Source organism: Podospora anserina, chromosome 5 (assembly GCF_000226545.1).
Source record: "Podospora anserina S mat+ genomic DNA chromosome 5, supercontig 9".
NCBI lineage: Eukaryota > Fungi > Ascomycota > Sordariomycetes > Sordariales > Podosporaceae > Podospora > Podospora anserina.
In genome coordinates, this window is record NW_001914843.1 from 891,860 (window position 1) to 917,533 (window position 25,674).

The 25,674-nt window shown below is 52.7% G+C and overlaps 10 protein-coding genes across 10 annotated transcripts in view; 4 read left to right on the plus strand and 6 right to left on the minus strand.

Annotated features, from left to right (window-relative positions):
- Positions 1-2,803: 2,803 nt before the first annotated feature.
- On the minus strand, positions 2,804-3,481 carry PODANS_5_9980 (uncharacterized protein; the record flags this gene model as incomplete). The annotated part of the gene is made up of 1 exon (XM_001904790.1): positions 2,804-3,481. A coding segment is annotated over one exon (678 nt), but the record flags the coding sequence as incomplete, so codon positions are not given.
- Positions 3,482-5,114: 1,633 nt separating this feature from the next.
- Positions 5,115-6,252, plus strand: PODANS_5_9990 (uncharacterized protein; the record flags this gene model as incomplete). Its single annotated transcript, XM_001904791.1, has 2 exons — positions 5,115-5,325; positions 5,396-6,252. 2 exons carry the CDS (start codon positions 5,115-5,117, stop codon positions 6,250-6,252), a joined length of 1,068 nt encoding a protein of 355 aa, XP_001904826.1.
- A 787-nt stretch (positions 6,253-7,039) lies between these two features.
- On the plus strand, positions 7,040-8,126 carry PODANS_5_10000 (uncharacterized protein; the record flags this gene model as incomplete). The annotated part of the gene is made up of 3 exons (XM_001904792.1): positions 7,040-7,475; positions 7,535-7,895; positions 7,997-8,126. 3 exons carry the CDS (start codon positions 7,040-7,042, stop codon positions 8,124-8,126), a joined length of 927 nt encoding a protein of 308 aa, XP_001904827.1.
- Positions 8,127-8,680: 554 nt separating this feature from the next.
- Positions 8,681-10,414, minus strand: PODANS_5_10010 (uncharacterized protein; the record flags this gene model as incomplete). The annotated part of the gene is made up of 1 exon (XM_001904793.1): positions 8,681-10,414. The coding sequence occupies one exon, from the start codon at positions 10,412-10,414 to the stop codon at positions 8,681-8,683; it is 1,734 nt and encodes a 577-aa protein (XP_001904828.1).
- Positions 10,415-11,802: 1,388 nt separating this feature from the next.
- PODANS_5_10020 (uncharacterized protein) lies at positions 11,803-12,420 on the plus strand (the record flags this gene model as incomplete). Its single annotated transcript, XM_001904794.1, has 1 exon — positions 11,803-12,420. The coding sequence occupies one exon, from the start codon at positions 11,803-11,805 to the stop codon at positions 12,418-12,420; it is 618 nt and encodes a 205-aa protein (XP_001904829.1).
- Positions 12,421-13,169: 749 nt separating this feature from the next.
- On the minus strand, positions 13,170-14,571 carry PODANS_5_10030 (uncharacterized protein; the record flags this gene model as incomplete). Its single annotated transcript, XM_001904795.1, has 2 exons — positions 13,170-13,507; positions 13,587-14,571. 2 exons carry the CDS (start codon positions 14,569-14,571, stop codon positions 13,170-13,172), a joined length of 1,323 nt encoding a protein of 440 aa, XP_001904830.1.
- A 789-nt stretch (positions 14,572-15,360) lies between these two features.
- On the minus strand, positions 15,361-16,583 carry PODANS_5_10035 (uncharacterized protein; the record flags this gene model as incomplete). The annotated part of the gene is made up of 2 exons (XM_001904796.1): positions 15,361-16,372; positions 16,432-16,583. 2 exons carry the CDS (start codon positions 16,581-16,583, stop codon positions 15,361-15,363), a joined length of 1,164 nt encoding a protein of 387 aa, XP_001904831.1.
- A 919-nt stretch (positions 16,584-17,502) lies between these two features.
- PODANS_5_10040 (uncharacterized protein) lies at positions 17,503-21,956 on the minus strand (the record flags this gene model as incomplete). The annotated part of the gene is made up of 2 exons (XM_001904797.1): positions 17,503-21,518; positions 21,623-21,956. The coding sequence occupies 2 exons, from the start codon at positions 21,954-21,956 to the stop codon at positions 17,503-17,505; spliced, it is 4,350 nt and encodes a 1,449-aa protein (XP_001904832.1).
- A 644-nt stretch (positions 21,957-22,600) lies between these two features.
- On the plus strand, positions 22,601-22,928 carry PODANS_5_10050 (uncharacterized protein; the record flags this gene model as incomplete). Its single annotated transcript, XM_001904798.1, has 2 exons — positions 22,601-22,706; positions 22,759-22,928. The coding sequence occupies 2 exons, from the start codon at positions 22,601-22,603 to the stop codon at positions 22,926-22,928; spliced, it is 276 nt and encodes a 91-aa protein (XP_001904833.1).
- A 2,225-nt stretch (positions 22,929-25,153) lies between these two features.
- Positions 25,154-25,674, minus strand: part of PODANS_5_10060 (uncharacterized protein) — a gene marked incomplete at both ends in the record, with an annotated part of 2,780 nt that continues 2,259 nt past the window's right edge. The window contains one exon of the mRNA XM_001904799.1: positions 25,154-25,633. Coding sequence (XP_001904834.1) covers positions 25,154-25,633 — 480 coding nt within the window. The remainder of the gene's footprint in view (positions 25,634-25,674) is intronic.

Sequence of the window (25,674 nt, forward strand, 5' to 3'; positions counted from 1 at the left end):
TAGGACCACGCTATTAGCGGGGATGCCGATTCCGAGGCCGATGCCGAGGCCTATTTTGAGGGTTTCTGACGAGGTGGAGGTGGTGTCGGAGGGGGAGGGTGATGAGGGGAGGAGGAGGGCGCCGGGGCGGATGGGGAAGGGGGAGCTGGATGATGATGATGAACAGCATGTGACTGCTTCGGAGGGGGTGTTGCCGCAGCAGAACTGGAGGCCGGAGGAGGAGTTGAGGGTTGAGGGGCAGGGGATTAGGGGTATTGATGGGAGGAGGTTGTTTCCTGTGGTGATGTTAGTGAGATTGTGCTAGTAGTTGAGACAGAGGGGGGGAGGGGTCACGTTTTTCTGGTTGGCAGAGCCGGTTGCATGATGAGTCGTTCCAGTCTTTATCTGTGCAGCCTTGCTGTGTCATGAGGTTGTTGGCTTGTGGGCTCATACATAGTCCGTTGGATAAGCAGTAGTCGTTCTTGTTGCAGCAGTGGGTTGTCGTTTTCGTATCTGGTGTTGATCCTGGCCCATAACACGGCACTTGGTTCGTGTCTCTGTTTCCCCACGTGTCGTAGCATGTTGGTTCCTGCGCTCGCACTCCATCAATGCGGCCGCTGACCAGCAGCAGGGCTAGTGTATTGGCCAGCCATATCGGTTTATGCGATGACATTTTGGTTGTTTTTGTTGTCATCGACGTGCTGGTTGCTGGTCACAGTCGATTCCAGTCGTCTCATGTAGATCCACCTTTTTTCTTCGCTTGCAGTCGAGTATTCAGAAGTCAGCAACTCAAAAACAAAACAAAAAATGAAAAATGGAAAAGACAATCGCGGTGGGAATACAGAGATTGAAATGAGTTATTTACGGAAGGATTTCTGGGGTGGGCGAAGGGTGGCGGCGGAGAGGATTGCAACGGCGCAGTCATCGTACTGGCCAGTGCACACAGACACCAAGTTGTGAGGGCTAAAGTGTGGGTGTTTCAATGTTTCGATGTTTCAATGTTGTGCAAGATGTGTTTTGTTGCGGCACGGCTACTCTACACGGACAAGAATGCCACGAGAAAATCAGGAAACCCTTGCAGTGGCCAATCTGCAAGTCTAATCACAATCCACGGCCAGAACCAACAAGGATCGTTATTAAAAAGAGGTTACCATGTTTGCCTTATTCCGCTCAAGGGTACCTAGGTAATCATGTAATCGACCCCAAAGACCCTCGAGAGGAAAAGGTAGCATAGGGGGAAGTGATCGTCTCTTGTGCCACCTTACACACGCAACACCTGAGCACTTCACCTCGAATCATGTCCACTTCGTACAGAAACCCAGACACTCCGAGCTGTTGGCCCCAAGAGCTTTCGCCTCCGTGGCACAGAATCTCAGCTCTGAAAGCCGGGCAGGCTGCCGTTTAGACTCGTCCGTGTCTCCGGAAGAACATGACATCGGAGTTAACCAGGGTTTGACGCAAATCAGTAAGAAGCTTAATTGATGGCATATGATGGTCGGAGTAATCTCCATAACCCAGGTGAAAAGAGCCATATTTAGGAGCAACCAGATCAGCCGAATGAGCTTGTCCGTCAATCTTCCACACCTTTATCCCTGCGATGGTCTGCTGTGCCGCCCACAACAGCACGCGAGCCTGTGCATCGCCGCCGCGTACCTGCAGGAAACAAAATGTGCACTGTGAAGAGGGAAGATGAAGACGTTTCAAGTTGGGGCAATTCGGTCGATGAAATTGGTGATGTGCCCATCGATTATCGTGTCGAGATCAAGGTTGGAGATGTCGTCCTTGAATTGTACACCTTAGGTAGGTCAGTGCCGTGTGTATGCAGTTTAGTATGTGACTGTCTCAGTGCCCGAGATCACCAACAATAGCAAAGACCTGCGCCCGCAGTCTCCGTGAAAGAGGCCACTGAGCCTCGGGGTCCAAAACCGCGCTCCATCTCCGCAGTCTGCAAGCTTGCGTCCCACAAGAACCTACCCCAAGCTCTCAACCGTTCCATATTACGATCTCTTTCACATAATGGGCGGCATATAAGGAAGGTGCCAGCCCTCCAGTTTCATTCCAGGATACAGTTCCTAAAAGCTGCATCCCACGATCCCCATCATCCTCGGTCCAGATTGTCAAGACCCTCCCAATTGATCACATCAACCTTGCTTGATACCCTGATGCTCGCTTGCCGCCACTTTTGAGCGGGCCAACCCGCCCTATTTTCGCATATGCATCTACCCGGCTCCTGTAGCGACCGCGCGTATCTCAAATCAAAAGCATCGGCACGTTTCCCCCGCGCGGGCCATGTTGAGGTGACCGGCTTCATATAGCCCTCTGTCACAGTGAAGGATCCCGCTGCGGGAGCTTGGAGATTGAGGGCGTTGGTACCGAACGGCGTGGATTCCTTTTCCCCCTGAGAGCTGCTACCTTCTTTAAAGGCAGCCTTGCCGATCTTCAAGCATATAATCTGGGTGTTGAGAGAGATCATGATAACGAAAATAAATAGAATGATATCTAAGTAGGTAACAATGATTTGAAGCCTGTAGAAATAAATCGTTGAAGGTCGGGTGGTGGAGATCACACCGCCAACAGAATTGTGCTGAGCAAAAGCTGTGCCATATCGAAGCATGAAGCTTTGAAAGGAAAGAAGACATCCGTGATCCATTCTGCTTGCCAAGAATGCTGTACAACGCGGAGAGTAGCACCCTGTCGTGATGTTGATAAGGGGCTACTGTAGAAATAGCAAAGTAATATGGCAAACTGTGATGTGATAGCTCTGCTGGCTGTCGGTCCGCGTTGCCAACCTCAACAACAGACCTTTTCCAAAACCTCCTACACGTTAAGCAGGGCAGGTCATCGGCCTCGGTCCAGGAATAGGATACGGCTTCCTCCCATTATCCGGCACACTAGCCACCCAAATCTGCAGCAAAATCCCCGGATCATTCTGCTTGTACGCACCCGGAATACTAACAGTCTCACTCGGGACATGACTCCCGCTGCCCGACACACTGAGCTGAGCACATGATTGATAAAACTGAGCCCCCATGTTGCTGTACGCAGAGTGCAAGGCCAACAGCTCCTGCCGCAGTAGATAGTGGCCCGGTGCCAGGCAGGTAGGGATCGTGGCGTAGGACCAGCCCTTGTTGGCGATCATGGTGTCCACGCCCCATTTTCCAGTCTGAGTGTTGAGGCCCTCCTCAGAAATCTTGAACCACTTGAGGTTGTTGGGAGATGCTGTGGCCGCGTTGTCGACCTTGGCCATGTAGGTTGAGATGGGCCCTTTGTGGGAGGAGGCAATGGGGTGATCAGGATCGTTGGGCCATTGAGCACCACCGATGACATGGCCCCACCACGCGCCAATTCTGTCACCGGCCTTGACAGAGATTACTTGGTTGGACTGCGTGCCTCGGATACCACAGGCTAGCTGGGCGTCGTTGACGTTGGTGACGGGGTTGGGCTGAGAGGGAGCGCGGAGACCGTGGAGTTGCGGGTGTTCGACGCCGTTGACGGAGACTTTCTGTTGTTGAAAAGTGGAGATCAGTCAGTCAAGGCGACGGAGAAAGGGATTTGGGGAAATGGTGTGATCGTCCGTACCTGGAAGATGCTATGAGCCTTGGCCAAGGAGGCCAGAGCAACAACAGAGATGAGCTTCATCACGGCAACGACTGATGCAGAAATAGTCTCCTAGTTCTTGGGCTGGACTGGCGAGAGTATGTTTGCGAGATCAGAGGGGTTTTAAATACCCCTTTAGCATCCAGCGCTCCCTTGCCCAGGGTAAGCCGGTGCTGAAGCTTTGAAGACGCATCTGGTCATGGACATCTCCTAGCCTGCTTGGCCAATATAGCAATATAGGGTCGTCATCTTCGATTGCAAGCTCAGCAAAATTACTGGATGACATCTCGTCACCAGCTGGCCTTGGTTGATCATCTTGCCCTATCGGAGACGTCCCCTCCGCGGTCCCCAGCCAGCCAGGTTCGGGATTTCATTTTGTCCCCAGATTCATCCACCTATCTGCCGGCACACATTCTGCCAAGACATAGTCAGCTTTGGCATGGCCATTCTGATGAGTAATTTCTTGTCGAGACTCATTCATTCCGCTGACGTCGAGATGTCGAGAAATTGGAATGCTCAGGAGTTCAAGTGTAGTGGGAGGCGTCCGCTAGCTGTTGTCTTGTTGAGTACTAAAGGATTCGGTCAGTGGTATGGTCGGCCTGGCTGATAGAAATAGAATGACTGCGTTCGAGGTTTGAAAGGCCAAACCAGGTTAGGATTCTGTATCCTGAAAAACATCAGCATCCATAATCAATGCTAGGCGACGTGGATCTTCTGGAAGCATCAAACACGTACAGCCTAGTGCAGGAACACAGAAAGCTTTGACACATATAGATATTCAAGTATTGACCAGTCTTGTGGTAGAGGTGGTCGGCGAGAGCACATCATTGGCCCTGGTGGAATGCCACACATGGCCAAGAGTGCGTCTCACCTTGCTCACCGCGAAGTTGGATGTCTGAATCAGACCATGACAAACATGCCGACCCCCGCGGAGATTCCCTATCGTTGTGGTCCCGATAGCAAGAAATATCGGGGTAGACCTGCATTGGTGTAACCTGTTGTGCTTGTCGTCGATCACGGAAAACACGGTTTGCCTTTGATAAGAAGAAGAGGCGAAATTGGATTTACGGTCGACATCGGGAGCATGCTGCTAGCAACGATAAGGCAGACGAAAGTTGAGTGGTTCCAGGCGGTCGGGTCGGCTGCCGCTTCAGGTGGCCAGCTCGTGGGATGCGCCGTGCCCCATAGGCACATGTGTCGCCCCGGTCCAGTGAGAACCGGTCAAACATGCTGGCCTCTGAATGGCTCTCGGGGGTCTCGGAGGAGGTAACGGCTTTGGTCCCGGCAAACGCGTGCGTGGGGGTCAGCAAGAGCAACGCACACACCTATCCGGGCCATCAGCAACTGCCATGTCGGACTCTCTCTGAGTGCCAGGTGCCTGGTTGCTGGGATGGAAAGAGCATCCGGCAAACAGGCGCTAATTGCAACAGCAAAAGGGATTTCCACGTCTCTTTACCTCTCCCTCTCCTCTCTCGTTTGCCAACAAGCACTCCAAAGCATCAAACCACCCCATCTTCCACCTTCAACTTTGTCGCAGAATGAGCTTTATACCAATCAAAGGCCGTAAGGCGAGGGTCCTCGTCTTTGGATCTGGCGGCGTGGGAACAATGGCAGCATACGCACTCGAAAAGGGCGGCATGGCAGAGGTGACGACAGTCTTGCGTTCCAACTTTAAGGCCGTCACGGAATCGGGATTCAAGATCAACTCCATCGACCACGGCCTTGACATAAGCTGGAGTCCTACTCACAGTGAGTTGCATGGCCCCCACGGAACATGCAGAGCCTTGCTAACCAGCAAACGCAGTCCGAAACGCCAAAGATGAGAGACATTGCAGCGATAATGCCTCTCAGCCATACGACTTCATCGTCGTCGCTACCAAGAACCTTGCCGATTTCACACCCGGCGTAGCCTCTCTCATCGACCGCGATGTCATATCAGACACGACAGCAATTGTCCTCCTCCAGAACGGTCTCAACATCGAGCGCCCTATTGTCGACGCTTTTCCCTACAACCCGGTCATATCTGGAGTCCCTTACATCGGTGCCATCGAGAGCCCCCCAGGCACAATTAACCATGTCAACCACGACGAACTCATCATCAGCCCTTTCCGCAATGACAATATCCCATGCAAGCTATCCGAGGATGCGGCCATGAATTTTCAAGAAATTTATGGATCATGTCCGAACGTGACCTGCATCTATGAACGTAGCGTGGAAAAGGCAAGATGGAGGAAGCTGCTTTACAACGCCTCTTACAACACAATTGCTGCCATCCTGGGCATGGACACATCCCGCATGCGTGCCTCAGAGTTCATCATCGACGACTTGGTGCGGCCGGCCATGAAGGAAATCCAAGCCACTGCCCGGCAAGTATCTGGGGTTCACCTCACGGATGACCTAATCGAGACAGTCATACGCCAGGACAACTACAAGGCCTTCTTCCGACCGAGCATGTTGCAAGATATTGACAAAGGCAAGCACATTGAGGTGGAGAACATCATCGGAGAGCCAGTCCGCGAAGCCGAAAAGGCAGGTGTCGAAACACCCACCCTCAGGGTCATTTACAGTCTTCTCAAAGCCTTGCAGTTCAAGATCAAGATTGTTGAGGGCCTCGTGGAAGTGCCAGCGAGCGGTGAGAAACTCAAGTATGGAATATCAAGAACGCGGGGAGGGTAGAGGTGGAGGTGTTCAAGTTGAGGGTTGGGGTTATTTGTGATGAAGCTCTCTGACCCCTGCCTCACGAGCGGTGGAGTTGACGCTAGCGGAGAGAAGTGGAAGACGCGTTTTGAGCGCGTCGTGAGTTCCACTCTTGAATGTTTCGGAATCATGCCCAAAGAACAGAGACAATGAATATCGCTAATCTTATCAATCCCGTTGATGAAACGCCGGCCTGGGAGCCGAAATGTGAGCTGAAGTCGGAGCCGAATGCAACCCCTCCTGCGGTTACACCAGCAGCAGATCCTGCAGCACCTGCAGCACCACCACCACCACCACCAACAGCACCAACAGCACCAACAGCACCCACCGTCGCCCCCACCACCGCGGAACCAGAACCAGACCCAAAGCCAGCAGAAACCGAGTCAACCAACACAAAAAGAAAGACACCTCCTTCCTCCACGCAACCAAAAGCAACCCCCAAACGCGCCAAAACACCTGGCGATCTCTCGAGAGAATGGCAGAGGCAGTATTTTCAGGGTGCTCCCCTGTCCGAGTTCAAGGGGATAACATCTGGTGAGCTGTTGTTGGGAACAACGGGATATGTTGCCTCGCAAGCACCCATCCAAGGGCAGATGATGGTCGAGATTATCGCTGCGGCACCTGACCAACCGCTTGGTGGTGCGGTTAGGCTGAGGGCCTTGCCGGAGGGGGTCCGGCCTGGAGAGGAAGAGATGATGGGGGAGTTGGGACAGGCGCAGGATGTATTTTTGTTTCCGCTGAGGCATGTTGGTATGTTCTTTTCACTATGCCGTTTGTCTTGTTTGGTGAGATGTTGACGAGGTGCACAGAGGACATCATCATCACACGTGGTAAAGCCATACAGAGAGAAGCATGGAATATTCTCATCGTTCCATCGCAGGCGGTTGGGGCACAGCCATTAAGGTGGTCTCTTCCCGAGATTGTCTCGTTTAGTTGGACGGGCAACTTGATGGGGAGGGAGAAGGCCAACTTGAGGCTAGGTGGGAGGGCGGCGAAGACTGTTGAGGAGGCGAGTAAAGATAAGAAGGTGCTCAATGCTTTGTTGTGTGTGGATGTTCTGGGGGAGGCGCTGAATGAGGCCTTGGAGCCGTACCGGAAGAGGGTGCAGAAGGTGGACTTGATTGATGAGTTTACCAAGTCTTTGAGGGCGGATGTTCAGGCTACGTTGAGTTCTGCTCCGGAGCTAAAGGGGAAGCCCTGTGGTATGATGATTTCTTGTTGTGTCAGACGACGAGTGATATGACTGACAGAACTACCTTAGGCAACATCCATGTTTACCCGGCCGGAATCCTTTTCAAATCCAAGTCCAGGATTCTGTACATGCCCTTCCGTATCATTGAATGCGTCACATTGACAGTAGCGTTCTGCCTGAACCAAAAACAGCTAGCAGGTCTGTCCATGGGTGTGCAAGTCAAGAAGGGACAGCGAGAGCTCGAGGCTGATGAGGCTGAGGCGAAGCGTTGGGAGCGCGAAACTGTTGGCATTTACTTCAAGAGGATTGAACTGAGGTGTGTCCGAACGCTGAAGCGATGGCTTGAGGAGGCGGGAGTTCGCAAGTTGGAGCTAGAGAAGGAGTCATACTACGACTATGCAAAGGGTTCGATCGCGGGGGAATGTGTACCGTATGTCCTGCCACCCCCTACTGCTAAGCCTTCGCCTCCAGGTGGTGCGCGAGAGGTGGCCAAGGAGCAATCATGAAGATCCAGGACCGATTATCAGCTAGACTAGGACGATATCTCGCGATGGCTCAGTGCTTAGTCTGTCAAGCTCGCCAAGCCCATGAAAATATGCGCCCCCAACTAGCACATAACTTCCATCGCCTTTCCCACTGTCCCGGACGATCAACGCAGTAGCATTGCCATCCAGCACGACCACTTGATCACCAACAATAACCTTCTCGGGGGCTACCCCACAAAACCTTTCTTCAGTTATGCAAAACCGCGTCCCCGCTGTCGCCCTGTTCGATCTGTCCTTGAAGAAGAAGAATGCCCGAAGCGGCTCCAGACGCGGCATAATAACTGTCTCTCCTCCCTTCAGCTTATCCCTCATGGGCAACGCTCTGGAGAGGGAAGAGAGTTGGCCGAGGAACGCCTCGAAGCCCTTCTTCAGACGCGGCAAGTCGTCCGTGTCGAAAGCCAGCGACCTTTTCCAAATGAACAGCTCAAAAATTATTTCCATTGGATTTACTTCTGGCAAAGTATCCCTAATCATAATGGTTGCCTTGACAGTAGCGACAATCCAGTCCATCCAGTCCTGTGAAGGGGAAACTGGAAACATTCGCTTGCTGGTTGCTTTGATCGTATCCACTACAACACCTCGTGCACAGAGTTTGGTATCGTCGAGGACACGCATACTGGCTGTTCTTGCAGGTCCTGCTTGAGCTGTGAAGACCATGCGTGCTCCTGGGTTAACTGAAGGCGATGTGTCGGCCCAGTTCTGTTGGATTGTGGTCAGCTTCAACCCAGCAAAGCACAATATGCAAGATATATATGATGTCTCTCACCGGAACCCATGTGGGCAATTCAGGATCCCGGTCCGCAGAACCAGATATCCCAGAGCAGCGAAGCAGTTCTTCAGCGTACCCATTCTCAATCAACAAGCGGGCAAACCTCGTGAAGACCTTGATATGGGTCTCACTCGGCTCGTAGCTAACATGTCCCATATACTCTTGCCCATCTTTTGCCAATCCGATCAACGCATACACCTTATCGCGGAGATCTGTCGCCATGAAGAATTGGCCGGCCAGAACGATGAGCTCGGCCAAAGCAGCCGGGCACTTCTTCCATATCACCCTCTTCTCAAACATCAGCCAGGCCCGCTTCAGCCCTCTGTGGGGCTGACCACTGTCAGCCAATTCCTCCCCTCGACGCTGCATGTATGCGCGATTGTCAACTTCGCTATACTCCTTGATAGCGTAGCATGCAACGATAACAGCACTTGCATCCAAACGCGCATCCCCAAAATGGAACCTGACCTTCTTGGCGGAGAGGAACTCTTGCAGAATCCAAATCCTCTGAAAGTACGGAGATGCAAAAAACCGGCGCCATGACACCCAGAGAGGACTATCGACGGTCGGCAGTCCAAATTTTTCAAGGAACTTGGTAGGGCCTGGGTCGGCAAGGCCGAGTTGTTGGAGTTGCAGTTCCAGGTCGTCTGTTTGGGGAACGACCTTAAAAGTATGGTCCTCGCCATCCTCACCATCCTCACCATCCTCGTCATCCTCATCATCCTCATCATACTGACTATCCCCCCCCTCCATCTCCGCCCTCAACAACCTCTCCGCCCTGCAAACCCTCCCCACCAACTCCACCACCCTCCCCCCATCCCCCTTTTCTAGCGGCACAAACGCAACCACCCTCTTCGCCTGCTCATAAACCCTCCTCATCAACCCAATCTGCACCCTCTTCTCCTCGCAATCACTTTGGTCAATACACAACGCGTCAACCCACAACCTTTTCCCCGCTTGCAACTTCCTCACCGCCCTCAAAGCAGCGTATAAGTTCCTCGTGATTGGGACTTGTCTCCCGTCTAGATTTATGTAGACTGGGTCTGACGGGTCACCCCAGACGTAGGAGAGGGCGGAGTACCGCTGGAAGGGGTGCATTTTTCTGGGTTGAGTTGGGGTGGTGTCGGTCCAGACGATGAACTCGTTGGGTTTTCCGGGGAGGGGGGGGCTTGTGTACATGACTGAGAGGGATTTGATTGGGCGGGGGCTGGTTTCTGGGAAGAGGTTGTGGTCGGAGTTTAGGTCGGAAGGGAGGAGGTAGCAGTTGATTTCGGGGGAGGAGGGAAGGGCGGGGGCGAGGACGAGGATGCGGATTGAGGTTGGGGTTGGGAGGGGGGTGTAGGTTGCGGTGGTTGCGTCTGTCATTTTGAAGGAGCTCGTTGGAAGTAGGCGCGCTGGATGAGAAAACTCAGTAGGTAGCCTGTGATCGTTGAGGGTGATGTTGACGAGGAGGTGTATGAGTTGAGGGTGCGGATATGATGAGAATGAATTACAGCGCAAGGTGTTATCCGGCTGGCTGGTGCCTGATTGTGGAACAATTGCCCCTGTTATTGTGTCAAGGCAGTAGTCTGTGTGTTTGACTTTCTTTTCGGCATAGAAAGAAATGACTGGTATGCTATGGTTCCTACTTGGCATGATCCTTAACTGTAAGACTCCTTACTTGCAGCCTTGTAAACAGAGCGAAGTGCAACAAAGTAGAACAGCTCCAAACAAATCTGGCGGGTATTGCCGCTGTCCCAGTGGGTGGTGCGGCGCGGCTCCTGTCGCGTCAACCTGTCGCCGAGTTTAGCCTATCTTCAACGCTCCTCGGTTGGTGTTTGGCTCTGCATATAGCAGAGATCATCACCACATCTCAAAAGGCCGGCCCAATAACACGAACCTCACATCTACACCGTCCTTTATTCGCATCAAGATGGTCCGGTTCAAGCCTGTGTAACCATCAGCACGAACACAAGTTCAGCGCGCTTGAATATTGAACTCCAGCCCGCCAACAGCATTGTAATACCATCAGGAGAAACTCCGATAGTATGACGGGTTTAAACTTTTAACTCCCTGCTTATTTCCCGTCGTCATGGGCCACCTTCCATCAGAGACGGAGGCCGTGGCAACTGGAGTCGCACACGCCACGAGTTTTGTATGGATATTGGCGTTGTAGTGGTGACCTGACGCTGACATACAACTGCCTACCTTGGGTATTGCTCGCCTCATGTCTCATATCGTTTTCCTATTGCTGACACGCCAGGTCCTTGTGCTAGGTACAACGCTCTAAACTCGGCTCCGGGAAAGCAAAGTTGGGGGCCAGATTTGACTGCTACTGTGGCTTTCTCCCACTTGCGCTCCAATCCCACGCCGTGTTACACATGCCGAAATGCGATTGGCAGAGAATACCAAAATTGAAAGAACCGGTGGATTATATTTATTCTTTATGGAGACACGCTCGTACCCTGCTATATATGGACTTGTGTCTCGACGCTGAGTTTAAAGTGTGAGAAGGGCTGTAAAGTCAGGGTTTGGAACAGCAGTTCAATACAGCGAATAATCTTCAGTGGCCTCAAGGTCCTTGATGGGGACCCTTCTGACTTTTGGCTGTCTAGTGAGTTTGTATATACCTAGCTCTCATCAAGTGCATGGTATTTGTGTAAGTGGTGTTGGTAGTGTTGTTGGTCAGGGTCACAGGTAGTTGGTCTTTGCAGTGTAAAATCAGATGAAGAAAATCCCTGAGGGATGTTCCTGAGATGTTTGTGAGATGTAAGGGTATCGTCCTTGCAGACACTCCTGCGACTTGATCAGACCCGAGAGATGTCTCCGAGATTGAGTATGAAAGGGGGCCACTCTTCCCATCTCAAACCATCAGAGAACCTCCAGCAGCCACAACAACAACAGTCAAGCTTCTGAAGCATCTTGGCTCATCTTCAACTCCTCAGCTGCGTTCCCGCCGTCCGCCCCAGAAACCTGATCCTCTCCAGGTCTCATTCCTCACCGAAACCATACATCCTTCTACATATCTCATCCTCTTCGCCGCCATGGTGTCTGGCTTCACCGTCCCTAGCGATCAGCCGGACGGTGTCTACGGCGTCAGCTGCGCCGAAAACGGCACCGAGACCCACACCCTTCTCGCTCGAGCCCTGAGCGAGGAAGAGTTTGCCCAACTCACCGCTCGCAACGCACACGAGGAGCTCACCAAACCTCCGTCCCGCATCGTCTCTCGCCAGTCGGACGCCACCTTCTGCGGAAGCTCCCAGCAGATCCTGGACCCCGGCTCGACCGACAAAGCCGTGGGGGCTCTCAAAGATCAGTGCAAGCCGGGCGCCTTCAACAGCGGCCTGAACTTCTACTCCAAGTCTGGATCAACAGTCGCCTACATCTGCAACTACGGCAGCAATGCTTGGCTCTGCACCCGAGACGACCTCACCAGGGATTACGCCCACATTACTTCAATCTGTGGTCGGTATAAGTCGGGGTGGCGGGTGAGATGGCCACAAGGAAACACCGGGGCTCAGACCGGTTACGAGACCGTCAATGCCAAATTTGCGGCCGTGGGGCCTAGGCCAATGTGGTACTCATCCGCTCGAAACGAAACCTCGAAGTTTTGGTCCACCTGTGTTTGTCATGAAGGATCTTTTCTTCGTTCGCTCGTTTAGTTTGCTCTTAGGTTCATGGTTGTTTTCTTTGGCTCGGTTCACAGGATATAAGGACGTTCTGGTGTCATCACATTTGCCTCTACCCCTATTCAACGCCTCTGCTCGTGGCTTTGTTAAGGGTTGTTCCCGCGCCCATACTCGTCCGCTAGGTAGCTTTTGCTCCGTCTATAGCAATGTCAATCTTTATATGCCTAATCTTTCTACCTGTCACGTTGGTGATTGAGTGCTATTTTCATTTCCCCCCCAGCGATTCACTGGTCTGTCTCGACATTAGTTTAAATACAAGATACCTTGACTGTGGTTGCCCACAGAAGGCAGGGGCTTCGCTCCTGCCCTCGTGGTCCTCCACCTATATCTCCGAGAAAGGAGGAAATACTCTAAATATAAGAATGGGCCAATGAACATCCACAGAACTCTTAGTTGCTAAGGATCCTACATTACGAGCATTTAGTTACAGTAAGTGGAGTAACCTCCAGCCATGCTTTTCACCATGACTTTACGGAGCTTTCGCTCCAACAATACCAGCAAGAATTTTGATGGGCCCGTCAATCTTGGCCTCCCGCAATAATCACCTGTACGGCTGTTAAACACTGTGTTCACACAGTAGAATTGAGATTGAAGGTCTTGATTCAGGTGGCCTTTGTGAAATGGTGTTTGAAGGATGCTTCATGAACTCGACAAGGGCCTGCACATTGGTTCTACTTGCCCATCCGACCCTACAGCAAAGTCTAGACTCTCGCCTTGACCTCTCACAAACGATTGAACCGGCATCGTCGGCAAGCCATGATCCTGCACTGCCGACACTCATAGATGAAATCCGGAAGCTCATCGTGGCACTCGTCGCACTCCTGAGGGCCTCGGCGTGACTTCCATCTCTCGTGTCGACACTCGTGGTTGATAATCTGGTTCTGCCTCTCTTGCTCGACTAGGTTGGCTCGCTGCCAGTCTGGAAGCCGGGCGGCTCCGGCGTTGCGACCCACAATAACGTTTGCCCGATCAAGGAGGCGGTTTTCCTCCCACTGAGGACAACTGCAGTTTTTCCAGGGCTCTCCGCAAACGTAGCAAAACTGCGCACCGCAGCGGCAAGCTTTGGAATATCAAAGTCGCAGTCAGTTCAAGTCCCTCACGAAAGACTACAGGAATCCAATTTTGGGAGAAAAACTCACTAATGTGGTAGCATCCGTGACCGAGCTCGACAAATCTCAAGCAAGACCGACATTTCTGCCATCCCTCAGCCGCCGCGAGACTGATGAGCTCTTGCGTGGCAGGGTCCTCTGGGCAGTCACTGTTTGCATGAGCCGCCCTCTTGCACACGCCACAGGTTCTGGCGCTGCACCGTTGGCATGTTGCAATGTTTCCCTTGATAGCCTGCGGTGGGACAAAGGTTGAGCAGGTTGGTAGGTGACAGTAAGTTCGGTTTGGCGTCTCGAGCTCAATCTTCTTGGTCCGAAACTGTCCAACGAGCGCTGACGGGAGGAGGTGTCGGCAGCTGTCCAGAAGGAGTTGATTTCCGCAGCAGCGAGGCGGAAAGAGCGACTCGTCCAAAATTGAAGACTGAAATAGGGTCTTTATACAACCGCGGCAGTAATCGTGTCCGCACCCGTTGCTGTTAACCATGTCGAAGGAGAAGAAGGCGTCATTGCACGCAACACATTCCTTCTTCTTGTTGTTCTCTCCTGACACTTCCTGTTTCCTGCTCGAAGCCCAGGCAGATGATTCCGCATGTCCACTCGTGCCAGCACGATCCGGAGATATCCAAAGCTGTTCCAGCCTTCCAAGCGTTTCGCCGTCGAGGGCAGGCGTTGCTGGCCGTGGAATTGTGCTGCTGTACGGATTTTTCATTCCAGACAACTGAAATGCCATCTCCCTGTCACTGGCGGCTCGCTGCTCTTCTGCTTCCAGAGCTCGGATCACAGCGGCGTCTTGTCTCACTGCTTGCGTAATGCTCTTGCTTATGGCTTCGTCGGCTAGGAGCTGGGAAGTGCGCAGTAATTCATCGCGGTATCCTTCGATGGCGAGGGCGAAGTCGGGTTTTTCTCCCGCGTGGCCCTTGCCTTTTTGGCTGGCCGTTTCTCCAAGAGCATGAAGGTCGTCGAGTTGCATCTGCACCATGAGACGCAAGGTCTCAGGGTCGAGACCAGACAGATCCATTACGCCAAAGGTCGGTAGTGTGTTATGGTTGTCGGCAAGAACGGGGTCGCGGCGTGGGGATCTCCAAGAAGAGGATGAGGTCAACTTGTCAAGGAAGAGTTTTCACCTTTTCATTTGGCCGTCATAAGTGTGTGTGGGGAAAATTGGGCGAACAGCAAACGGAATGTCTGCATGTCTAACGAATCTTCATTGGAGAAACGGGTAGATGCTGCAGGCCTCAATGTGTTTGATGACTGATGACTGAACCGGGGCTTAAATGGGCTTTTTGAGTTGGCCGGTGGCCGCCACGCACCACAACAAACACTGGAAAAGCTCAACAATGAAAAGTGCTAAAAGTTGAATACGAGATAGGCGCTCTTCGGTACGCTTATCTCACCCTGTGTGGCTCAGGTGGCCTGTGTCGTGTTCGTGCATCTCAAGCCTTGATTGGGACTCATGATGATGAACGATACCATCTTCATGATTGGTCCACGCCAAATCCTGACTTCCAAACGGTAACTCTTGATACACACAAACCCAAGTCGCACCTTCCCGACTCAACTCCAGCAACTTATCTTATATGTGTTATGGGGTGATACCCAGGTTAGGGTTCCTTGTCTGAGGAGGCGTAGGAGGCGGAATAGTTGAACGGAAAGCGCATTTTGTGGGTGGTGGAGGTCGGATAATGCTTAAGGGGTATAAGGCACTCAGCACACCTCCTTTTGCGAACAACCTTTGGTGGAAACCACGCTCCATTATCCAGCACACGACTACACCCACCTATATAAACCCCCACCACACAATCCCATCTTATACAATCCTAAATGTAACCGCCGTACACCCCGACTGCGACCAAGTCGGTCTAGCAACATACAAATAAGCACCACAGCTAAAAACCACCCCAAACCCCCTCTCAGGAATCCCGCAGCTCATGATCCCATTCCCATCCACATTGCACGTCACAATCGGATCCCCCTTACTCGCAGCCTGCGCGTCCGTCTCCATATACAACACGCCAACCTGCGCGCTGGTCTGGGTGGAATACAGCTTAATATCCGGGTTGGAAACCAACCAAGGCTGTCCGCTGGACGTAAACCCAAAGTCCGCCGCCACTGCCGCGCCAACATTGTTGATGTCGTACTGCAAATAGCCATTGACGATGGTGAGGTATCTCCCCTGACGGGGGCCGTTGTTCAGGACGAGCTTGCTCTGCTGGGTTGGCTGGATGATGTTTGTTACTGTTGTTGTGGTTTGGAGGTTGGTGCTGACGGTTGTGGTGGTGGTTACGGTTGCGGGCTTGACGAGCACGGTGGTGACGACGACGTTGATCACTGATTCCGAAACGGAGGGGGTGGCGCTGCTGACTGTTTCGTAGAGGGTCGAGGTGGAGATGTCGGCGGTGGCGGTGACCGTCTCGGTGATGTCGCCTACGGCGCCGATGCAGGAGCAGGCGGAGGAGTATTCGGCTTCGTCTGAGGAGACGGAAGCCGCCAGCAATGTCGAGATGATGGTCTCAGTCTCGGTAGTTGACGGCTCAGTCGTCGTGACGGTCTCGACTTGGCTCACAGTTGACGACGACGACTTTCTCGTGCACCCCCTGCGTTTGCGCATTTTCTTGCCAACGGGTGGGGCAGGGCTGGCAGTGACGGTGGTCGAAACGGTAACGACATTTGTAGTGGTGTACTCGGTTGCCGTCTGGACAAGACTATCATACGAGGTCAAGGTCTCCTCTAACGTTGACGTGGCGGTGGTAAACGACACGATGACATCGATGTATTCAACAGTCGTGGTAGCAGTGGCAAAGACCGTCTCGGTGGGCGTTCTGTTTAAATTGAGCTCAGCAACTGCACCAAACCCGCTATATATAAAACATGAACCTACACAGTCGACACGACAGGCGACCCGAACTGGGCCACACAAGACGAGAACTGCACGGCCGCGTCATTGCCAGAGAGGCCAACAACCTGGTTCAGACAGCTTGTATCTAAGCATGCCGGATTAAAGGGGTTAATGGAGACTGTTGCGACAGGCATCTTGAGTAAAGCAAAAAGAGTGTAACGATGCCTGAGCTGGAAGGGAAAAAATATCAACGAAATTCGGTCCTTGAAGAGGAGTAAGGAAGACAGAGGTCAGACGACCAGCTCGTCGTTGTTTTTCCCATCCTTAAACCCCAACGATAGAAAGATCTGCCTGGACCATGTCGCGGGAAATTATTTTGGATACTCTCCGCGTATTCAATGCTGATCGGTGATGGCTCTTTGCTGGATGCCAATCCAGGCCCTTCCAGCCAACCAAAAGACTGGGGACCCCCTGGCATAAACAGCTGAGCCGCCCCGTAGAAAGTCGATAGCGCATCCTAAAACGAGCATTGTACAGCCTGCTGGTGTTGATGGTCTGTGCCGTGCAGAAGCGAAAAAGAGAAGCATTTCTCCCTGTTGCTGACTGAGCGAGCTCTCGGAGATATTGACCGTGAGAGACAACTTGTTCAGGGGCAAGTAAACACAAATGTTCCCTCCTTGCATGCTTCAAGCTATTCGGACAAAACGAGGCGTGGTGCTGCGTAAACACAAAAGATCAGGAAACCTTGGAAGACCAAATCGAGAAAAACACAAACAATCACAAATACTCCTCAATTGTAATCCATAACATACCTATCCACCATCCCACATACCATCCATCTCAATGCACAATATACCTACATAATCCCAAATATAATACCACCCTCCCTAACCCAACAAAGGTATCTCCTAGACAGGCCACACCAAACCAAGCCAAACAACGGGGTATTCGCTTTCCCGAGGAAGAAAAAGAGGATAAGCAAGTAACCACAACAAGACAACAATGCCTATATCCATCAACAATCCCAACCATTCATCCATCCCATCTATGCAGTGTCATCCATCATCAATCCCAACCCATGCCAAACTGAATCCAAATGCTAGTAAAACCAACTCAAGATGAAGAAGCCGCAGGTCTCCCCCTCCTCTTGGGGGCAGGCGTCCCGTTAACAGTGGTCATCCCCAACTTGGCAACGTCAGTCCGTCTCGTCGGCCTCCCAGCGGCCTTCTTGATGCCCGAAGCCGAAGCAGTGGCAGGCTCGGCAGGCGCGGCCGCAGTGGCCTTGGTAGCAGCTGTCGAAGCAGCAGGCTTGGGCAAAGCAGTCTTCGCCCTTGAAGGGATAGCCCGCTTGGGAGCCGTGGTGCTCTCAGCAGAGACAACCTTCTTCATAGGAGTCGGCGTCTGCAGTCTGGTAGATCTAGTGCTGCGTCTTGTGGAGGCGGCAGCGACAGGCGCGGCAGCCTTAGCAGCAGCAGTCTTAGGGGCATCAACCTTAGTGGCAACAGACTTAGGAGCAGCAGCCTTGGGAGCAGCAGCCTTGGGAACAGCAGCAGTTGATGTGGATGCCGTAGCGGCAACAACCTTCCTTGTCCTGGTTTTCGGAGGCTCAGGCTTGTTCTCTGCCACTGACGCAGCCTTTGATACAGTAGGAGGAAGCGGCACCTCGGTGATGGTAGGAATAGCGAGCTCATCCATATCATCATCATCCTCCATGGCCCGTGACATCATGAAGTTGGTCGTTGTGGTGGTCTTGACGACAGGAACATCCTTGACATCGTTCGCGTCGGCAGCCGGTAGGACTGGGGACTCGCCCTGGTAACTAGCCAGTTCCTCAGCCCACCTGACGTTCTTGACCGTCCGATCTGGGTTGGTGCGCGGCTCCTTGGGCTCGGCCTTGGCCTCGTTGACTTTCCACGAAGAGTCCTCAGCATGCCTCGCCAGAATCACAGCAGGGTGGACAGCTTGGCCCTTGTTCTTGCGAGTGTTGACCCTCGTCATGGTAGCCAAGTCCTTCTCCTCGTTGCGCTGCCTGGCCATGTTAAGGGTGGTATCCATGGTGCTGTCATCCATGGCTCCCATTCCAGGCAGCCGCACCGGAATCAACGACAAAGCAATCGAGTTTGCCGAAGGTGCTGTGGGCCGGAGAGTTCGAGTGCTCCGGGCACGGGTAGACCTCCGGGGAGCTTCATCATCCGGTGGTGGGGGAGCAACGGGAGTGCTTCTGTCGAGGGTGTTTTCCGAGGAACCGAGGACGCGCTTGCGCCGGCGCTTGGGAGGAGGCGCCTGACTGGGACTATCCGGGGCATCTTGCGGGACGACCATATCCTTAGCTTGGCTGTCCTTCAAATCTTCGAGCTTTCTCTTCTTAACAGGGCTGGGGCTGTTGGGGCTCTTCTCACCCAAGGGCTTCCTATCCGCGGGCGCATCGGCCTCTGCATTGAGCATGGGCGAACCGGTAGAGGAGGTGATGGTGCTCATTGACCCAGACCGACGCTTGAGACGGGAGTTTTGCGCTATCGAGGCTGCTGCAGCGGCAGCGGCGGCGGCCTTTGCGTTCTTATCAGCAGTCACCCGCGTCACAAACTTCCGCAGCAATTCCGCCTCCGAGTCGTCGTGCCTCGCCTGCAATTGAATCGTATCGTTCTCTGGTTGAGGGGGCGGCACCGAGGTGAAATCGTCATCCACTGCCATGGTAAGCTCATCGCATGCTTCATCAACTACATCTTGTTCGACTACTTCATCTTCATCCAGGTCGTCCGACTCAGCCTCGAGTTCATCAGCAAGTGTTGTCACAGCAGGTTGCACAAGCTCAGTTGGCGAGGATTGACGGCCATGAATTGGCGTAAAACCTGAGGCCTCAGATGCGTCGACATTGTCTTCAGTCCTTTGTTCGGGTGTTGAGACCTTCCCTGTCTCCTCGCTTTGTGCGATGGGCGTGGCCTGAGGGGGTGTGCCAGGCGCCAAGACTTTGGCCTGGGATACAATAGCCTCGTCCTCGGCTACCTGGCGAGACAAGGGAGCATCGCATTCGGGAGTGGGAGAGCTTGTCTTCTCAACCTCAACGGGTTCCTTCTCGTCTACGGTATCTTCAGCGACAGGGTCGACAACCGTGTCCGCATCGCTCTCAAATGAGAGGGCCACAGGAAAAGGGGCGGTCTCTGGCAAGGATACCTCTTCATCCTTCGCATTGGCCTCGGTCTCTGGTTGAGAGGGACTGGCAACAGGCGAATCGGTAGGCTGCTGTTGTGGCGAGGCAATTGGGGGCGAGGTAGTCGTGGTGGTGACGAGATGTTCGGTAGAGATGTCGACACTGCAAATGCTGAGGTCGGAGAGCTCGCATGTATCATCCATCGAGGCAAAGCTATCCTCATGGGCGCCTGGTATGGAAGGTGAACCATCCAACTGGTTGAAACGGGGAACCTCGTCTTTTCTGGCGCTGCGCTTGATACTTCGCTTGATGCTCAACTGGAGAACAGCATCAAGATCGTGGTTCTGGAGAGGCGTTGAGGGACTACCAGGGGCCACCCTGGTGCTGCGAGGGGTTGAGGGAGCGGCAGGCATGTCGTTCTTCTCAATGGAAGATTCCTCAGTAGCCTTGAGAACAACGCCTGGCTCGATGAAAGAGATGGCCTCATGTTCTTCGATGACCATGGATGTGTCTTGGACCTCGACAGCAGAAACGGCCTTGACGGGGGATTTTCTGGGAGATTTCCTCGGAGACTCAATGATAGTGGACTCCTCGTAAATGGTTGACAGACCTTCGGGTTCGTAAGGGGTGAAAGAAATGTCGCCTTCGGCAGCCTGGTGTTCATAAACCGGTGACTCCTCGATCTCTGCGACTTGCTCTTCCTCGACAAGCGCGGACACCTCTTCCACCTCCGTGGGTTGCTCCTCAGGGGCTGGCGACTTTTCAACCTCGGCTGGCTGGTGTTCCTCGACCGGTGACTCTTCGATAGAGGCCGGGAGCGGGGTAGAATCCTCGAGAACTGATGGCTCGTCCCCTGCATCGGTCGCACATGGAGCAGGGCTAGCTGCTGCCTGTTCTGGCTGTTGCTGCGGGCTGGCATCCTTGGCTGGTGCGCTTTCTGTCATGCCTGAGATGTCAGTCATAAGAGGACTGAAGAAACCATCCAGAGGTGCAGATGGTTGAGGAGTTTCATCGAGTTTATCGACACCAAAGGCGAATCGCCTGGGGGTCGAGGCAACAGCCTTGGATGGTTGACCAAAAATGTCCAAGTTGGTCTTGGCATCAATCTCGATAACATCCTCCTTCGAAGACAGAAACCCTCCGCCTAGCGTACTGCGGCGCCCCTTACCACTATCCATTCCTTCGGCAATCAAGGCGTCAAGGTTGTTGAAGCTATGTCGTCGATTTGGACTATTGCGCACAGCGTCCAGACGGGAGATGCCAAGAGATTTGCGTTCAGTTCTACGAGCAGCTGCAAGAGAAATGCGTCGACGAGCTTCGTGTTGAGGTTCCGCAACGCTATCTGATGTCGGTTGGTCAAAGATGAGGGGAACAGGACTGTCGGTATGTTGCAGCTGTGAAGCAATGGCTCTTGGGGTCGTTGTTGCTGGTGGCAGCATCGCTCCAGGGGTCGAGGTAGCAGGTGAGGGTTTCGAGGGGGATTTCTCTGGCGGGCTCATCTTGGGCGATTCCAACACCACCTTTGTTGGAGTTGCGTGGATTCTGAAGGCCCTGAGCGGTGAGTCGGACACCTTGATGGGCGACAACATCGTAATTGCGGGCACCTTCTTGACAGGCGACAGGGCAGACACCGGTTTCTTGGTGGGGGAGAGCCTAGGCATCAGCAATTTCCTTGGTGATTCGTCTCCGTCTGGAAGGAGAGTAAAGCGTCTACTGAGTCTGCGCGTTGATCTGTTCAGTGAAGCCTTGTCGTCGATCTGGATCGTTGGCTCGGCGGCCTGAGGAGCAGATGGTATCTCGAAGTCGGTAGTCCGGTCCATGTTTGGTGGAATTGGCCAACGGGAGTTATGTCGCTTTCTTGGTACCCAGCTCAGTTGGTTATCCGGGAATGTCGCGTCCTTGGTGGTGAAGCTCGTCTCCAAGTTCTTGGCTTCCTCGTTAACTTTGTTCACGAACGCTGTCGACAATGTTAGTCCCTCCCCTCAAGCACAACACGATGCAAGATGAGCGTACCTCTCGCCTCGCCCAAGTCCACACTTCCAATAAGGCGTGCGTTCCTCGGCCGGTTGGTCCATTTCGCATCACCGTAGACCGGAACATGAGCACTCCCCCTCACGCGCTTTCGCGGGTTCTGGCCCCGCGCATCCTCAAGCTCGGCCATGTCGCGTAGATAGGCATCGCGCGCAGGATTCGACCCACTCGAACCGGGGACGCGTTTCCAAATCTTTCGCTGTCTATGGCCTGCCGCGGGGTCGACCGCAACGCGCTGCCATGGTTTTGGGGCTGGAATCCTTGGTGGGAGGAAGGCATTGGCTGTGACTCGGGGTCTGGAACGTAAACACACTGTCAGCTGGAATGTTCCCCAAAACTCCAAAGGAGAAAAGTCGAAAGACATACTGCTCTGTAAAATGCAAGACATCATCAGTTTGCGCGGCGGCGGCGGCCCGTTCCAAGCCACCTGCGAAACCGAGCATCTTGAACCCAAAGTCGCTGTGGTGGATCTCGTGAAAAACTGAAGGTTATTCTTTTGGCGCGCAAATGCAAAGTTAAAACAGGACGAAAAGTGATGATTCAATGCCTGCTACTGCTGCTTCATGTCGTAAATAAGTGTCGCTCGAGCACCAATGACGCGTTGTGGTGAAAGCTGCAGAAAAGAAACCGCGAAGCTCGCCAGCGCGTGTCGGTTGATCCCCCGGTTCCCAATGAATTTCAAAGTGGACATGGGTTTGAACTTTGAAGGAAACGGGCATTTGTTTACATCTTGAATTTCCAGCCAATCATCGAGCACCGCTCTCTTGGAAGACTTCCCAGATGGTCCTAGCGCTCCGAGTGCTCAACACCCCACGCTCCACACCGCCTTCCATCCTTGCACATTTCGGTCTTATCAGCACGTGAGCTCCTAATCTCTCTGTATCGTTCAATAATGGTGGGTCCTAATCGGCGCAACATTTCGAGGAACCTTGAAGCCGACGACAGCCCACCTCACCTTGCGACGCAATTGCTGTTGCCATAACACGCCATTTCGTCCCGCCCCTCTAATCCCGAGTGACAGCAATCATAACCATGTCCAAGAACCCAATCCGTCTTCCCCCCCTCCCGAGGCTTCGGGTCCGCAACCCAAACAAGCGCGAGCAAAACCCCTGCCTCACCATCATGTCCTCTGTCCTCGGTAGGTCTGCTCTGTTTTCCGACAAGGTCCACAGGAGCTAACTCAGAAACAGCGTGCTGGGCTTCCGCTGGCCACACTGGCAGAGCATGCAACACAGTCGAAGACGCCCTCCGCGCCTGCATGGACGCTCCCAAGCCCCCTCCGAAGCCAAGCAACACCATCAACTACCATCTCCAGAGACTGTCCTCGAAGCTTATCAAGCAAGCGTCCAAGAACAAATAAACGGGTTGTTATGAAAAAGGAAGGAACAGGGAGAAGGAGATGAGGATGAACTAGACGGGATTGATTGCCACCTCCTTGAACAACACGCCGTGGAACAACGGCGAAGCCCTGGGTGTTGACAGCCGTACGAGGGGTTTCTGGTGAAAGGGAGAGCCTGTGTTGCGCCGGGAAATGGACGGCCATCTCGACGTGGAGGAAGCGCATGACGGAAGCCACGACTTACGGAGCTGGGCAGCGGAGCAGGGGAACGTTGGTATAAACAAAACGGGCCGAGCAAATTGCATTGGGGAGCGGCGTTAGTGCTTTTTTGGCTGTAACAGGCTTTGACAAATACCCGCCGTCATGAAGATGATGGGCTTGTATATAAAATGTACAATATGAAAAATATACGTAAATACCCTACACCACCACGGACAGACTTGTTGAGACGGCCAGTTAGCCTTGGTCCAGCACTTGACCATCCGACAGCTCTAGTAGCATCTATCCAAAGCTCACTCTCCACCAGAAAAGTGCGAATAACATTCTGAGGGCTGCCGGAGAAATCTCAAATCCCAAAGCCAAAGAGCTATGCCATGGCTATCTGCGTCGTCTTCAAAATAACAAGTGGAACAACCTGAATAACACAGCCATCAGAGTAAACGAATGTCGAACCCTGGAAAAAAGGAGGCAAATGCTTACCGACCAAAGTCTGTGTTGTAAGAAATGAAAAACACACGTATCCTACCGAACCAATTCCGCTTCCACAAAAACCTTGATTTACCTTACTCTCATCCTAAAACATTCCCCATCAAAGACTCATAACCCCCAACTCACAGGGAATACCAACTTGCCATTCCAAGTAAAACCCGGTACAGACTTCACGCTGATAAATCACAAGCATGTGTAACACCTAGATAGCACAACCCAAATCAAAACCTTTATCATCTGTATATATCAAGACTGACAAAATTGTATATCTAGGTAGGTACCCCTCGATCAAACCAACGTCTTCCAAAATTCCAATAGGTACCCATCTCCAAAAGAACAACACTACAAACTACCACAGAAATATTCCCCCCCCAGAATCAAGGTAAAAATGAGTGTCAATACCCCCCCGCTCCCCACCAAACACGCTTCCGCAAAGGAGTGTCACCCATCCACTCATACATCATCATCCTCACATCATCATGATTACATAAGAAGCGTCTTCAGCCCCCAACAACACACCACAGCAAAACCAACGCTGCAAAAAACAACAAAAAATAACTGGGTATTCATGGTACGAACAAAGTACGAACGCAAGATATAAAAAAAAAGACCAAAAGAAAAGAGTCTAGCGACATTCAACAATGACAACAACATCATCATCATCAACACCCCTCCCAACACCCTCCACTGTTCCTCCCCCCTTAATATTACCTCATCATCACTTATAACTTCTCAACTACCACAACAAATAACCATAGCCACCGCGTCAACCATACCTCCCTAACCCCACAAATAAAGATAAAGAAAACGAAAAGAAAAAAAAATGAACGTCTGTTTTGGATCTCCAAGAAAATAAAAACAAGGAGAAACCCCCTCAGCTAAACCAAGCCCCCCTCCCAAAAAGCCTCGAACACGCTCCACCTCAGCAAAGGTCTCCTCCTGAAAAAGAATGACACAGTATGGGATGTGGTTTGTGTTGATAATGTGGTGTTATGGTGTCCATCTTCGTTGGTGTTGTCAAGGTAAGCTGTGCCATGGTTTTGGCTGTGGTGCTGCGGTGGAATGATGATCCTGTCGGCCGTCAAGCAGCAGTGTCTTGGTGTTGTGATGTGGTGTGCTGGCGTTGCTGGTGATGTGGTATACTGTCGACGCTGAAGTGTTCATCCTCCTCCCCCTCTTGCTGTAACCACGCTCCTCTCCTCTTCTCCGTCTCCAACCCCATTCAAAAAAGCAACCAGACATAAAAAAATATTCAACCGATCGCTCCTCTATGAGTTTGATGAAAATCCCGCGCAAAGATTGGAATAAAACGAAGAAAACAAAAAAAGACTGATGATAGGAAGGAGGGTATGAGATAATGCGATGTGCGTGCTTTGAGAACGGGACAAAGGAAAGAGCCCTAGGAAGGCACTGTGTATGGGTGTCGTCCCAGGTCGAGATGTATAGTGTGGTAAGCTGCGTGAGAGAGTGGTTAAGAGCGAATTGCTCCATCCTTGTGCGTGTCAGGCAAAGGAGAAGAGAATAGTTTGACTGGTGGTTTACATCTCACCGACACAGAAAAGTTCAATCTCATCCATGCCTTGAGAACCGCGCATGCCCTCTTGCCACTCGGAAATGGCGATTTGGATGTCCTCATCGCTTTCAATGGTCACAAAGTCGCCATCTTCATCCCGATATCGCAACCTCAGCTCTCCCTTAGAGATGCTGCTGTTGGTGAACTTGCTGAGCCGGTGATCGATGCGGTCAATCAGGTTCACGTAGTTGAGCTTGTCAAAGTGAACGATAAGAGTAAAGTAGTTGCCGGTATCGTAGTTGACCCTTACCCGGAGTTGACTGGAAAAGGCAGTGTCTGGCGTGGGAGGAACCATGGATTGGCTGGAGGTGATCGGCGCCGTTACCAGACCAGGGGCAACGGGCCTCGAAGGGTCAACGGGAGCCAACGGTGCCAGTCCAGGAGGCGGAGGGCCTGCCGGTGGTGGGATGTTGGCACCACTGCCCGGGGGTGTCCCTTGACGGGGTTAAACAGGGTGTGTTTGGAAACTGCCCCCTGCCCCCCAAA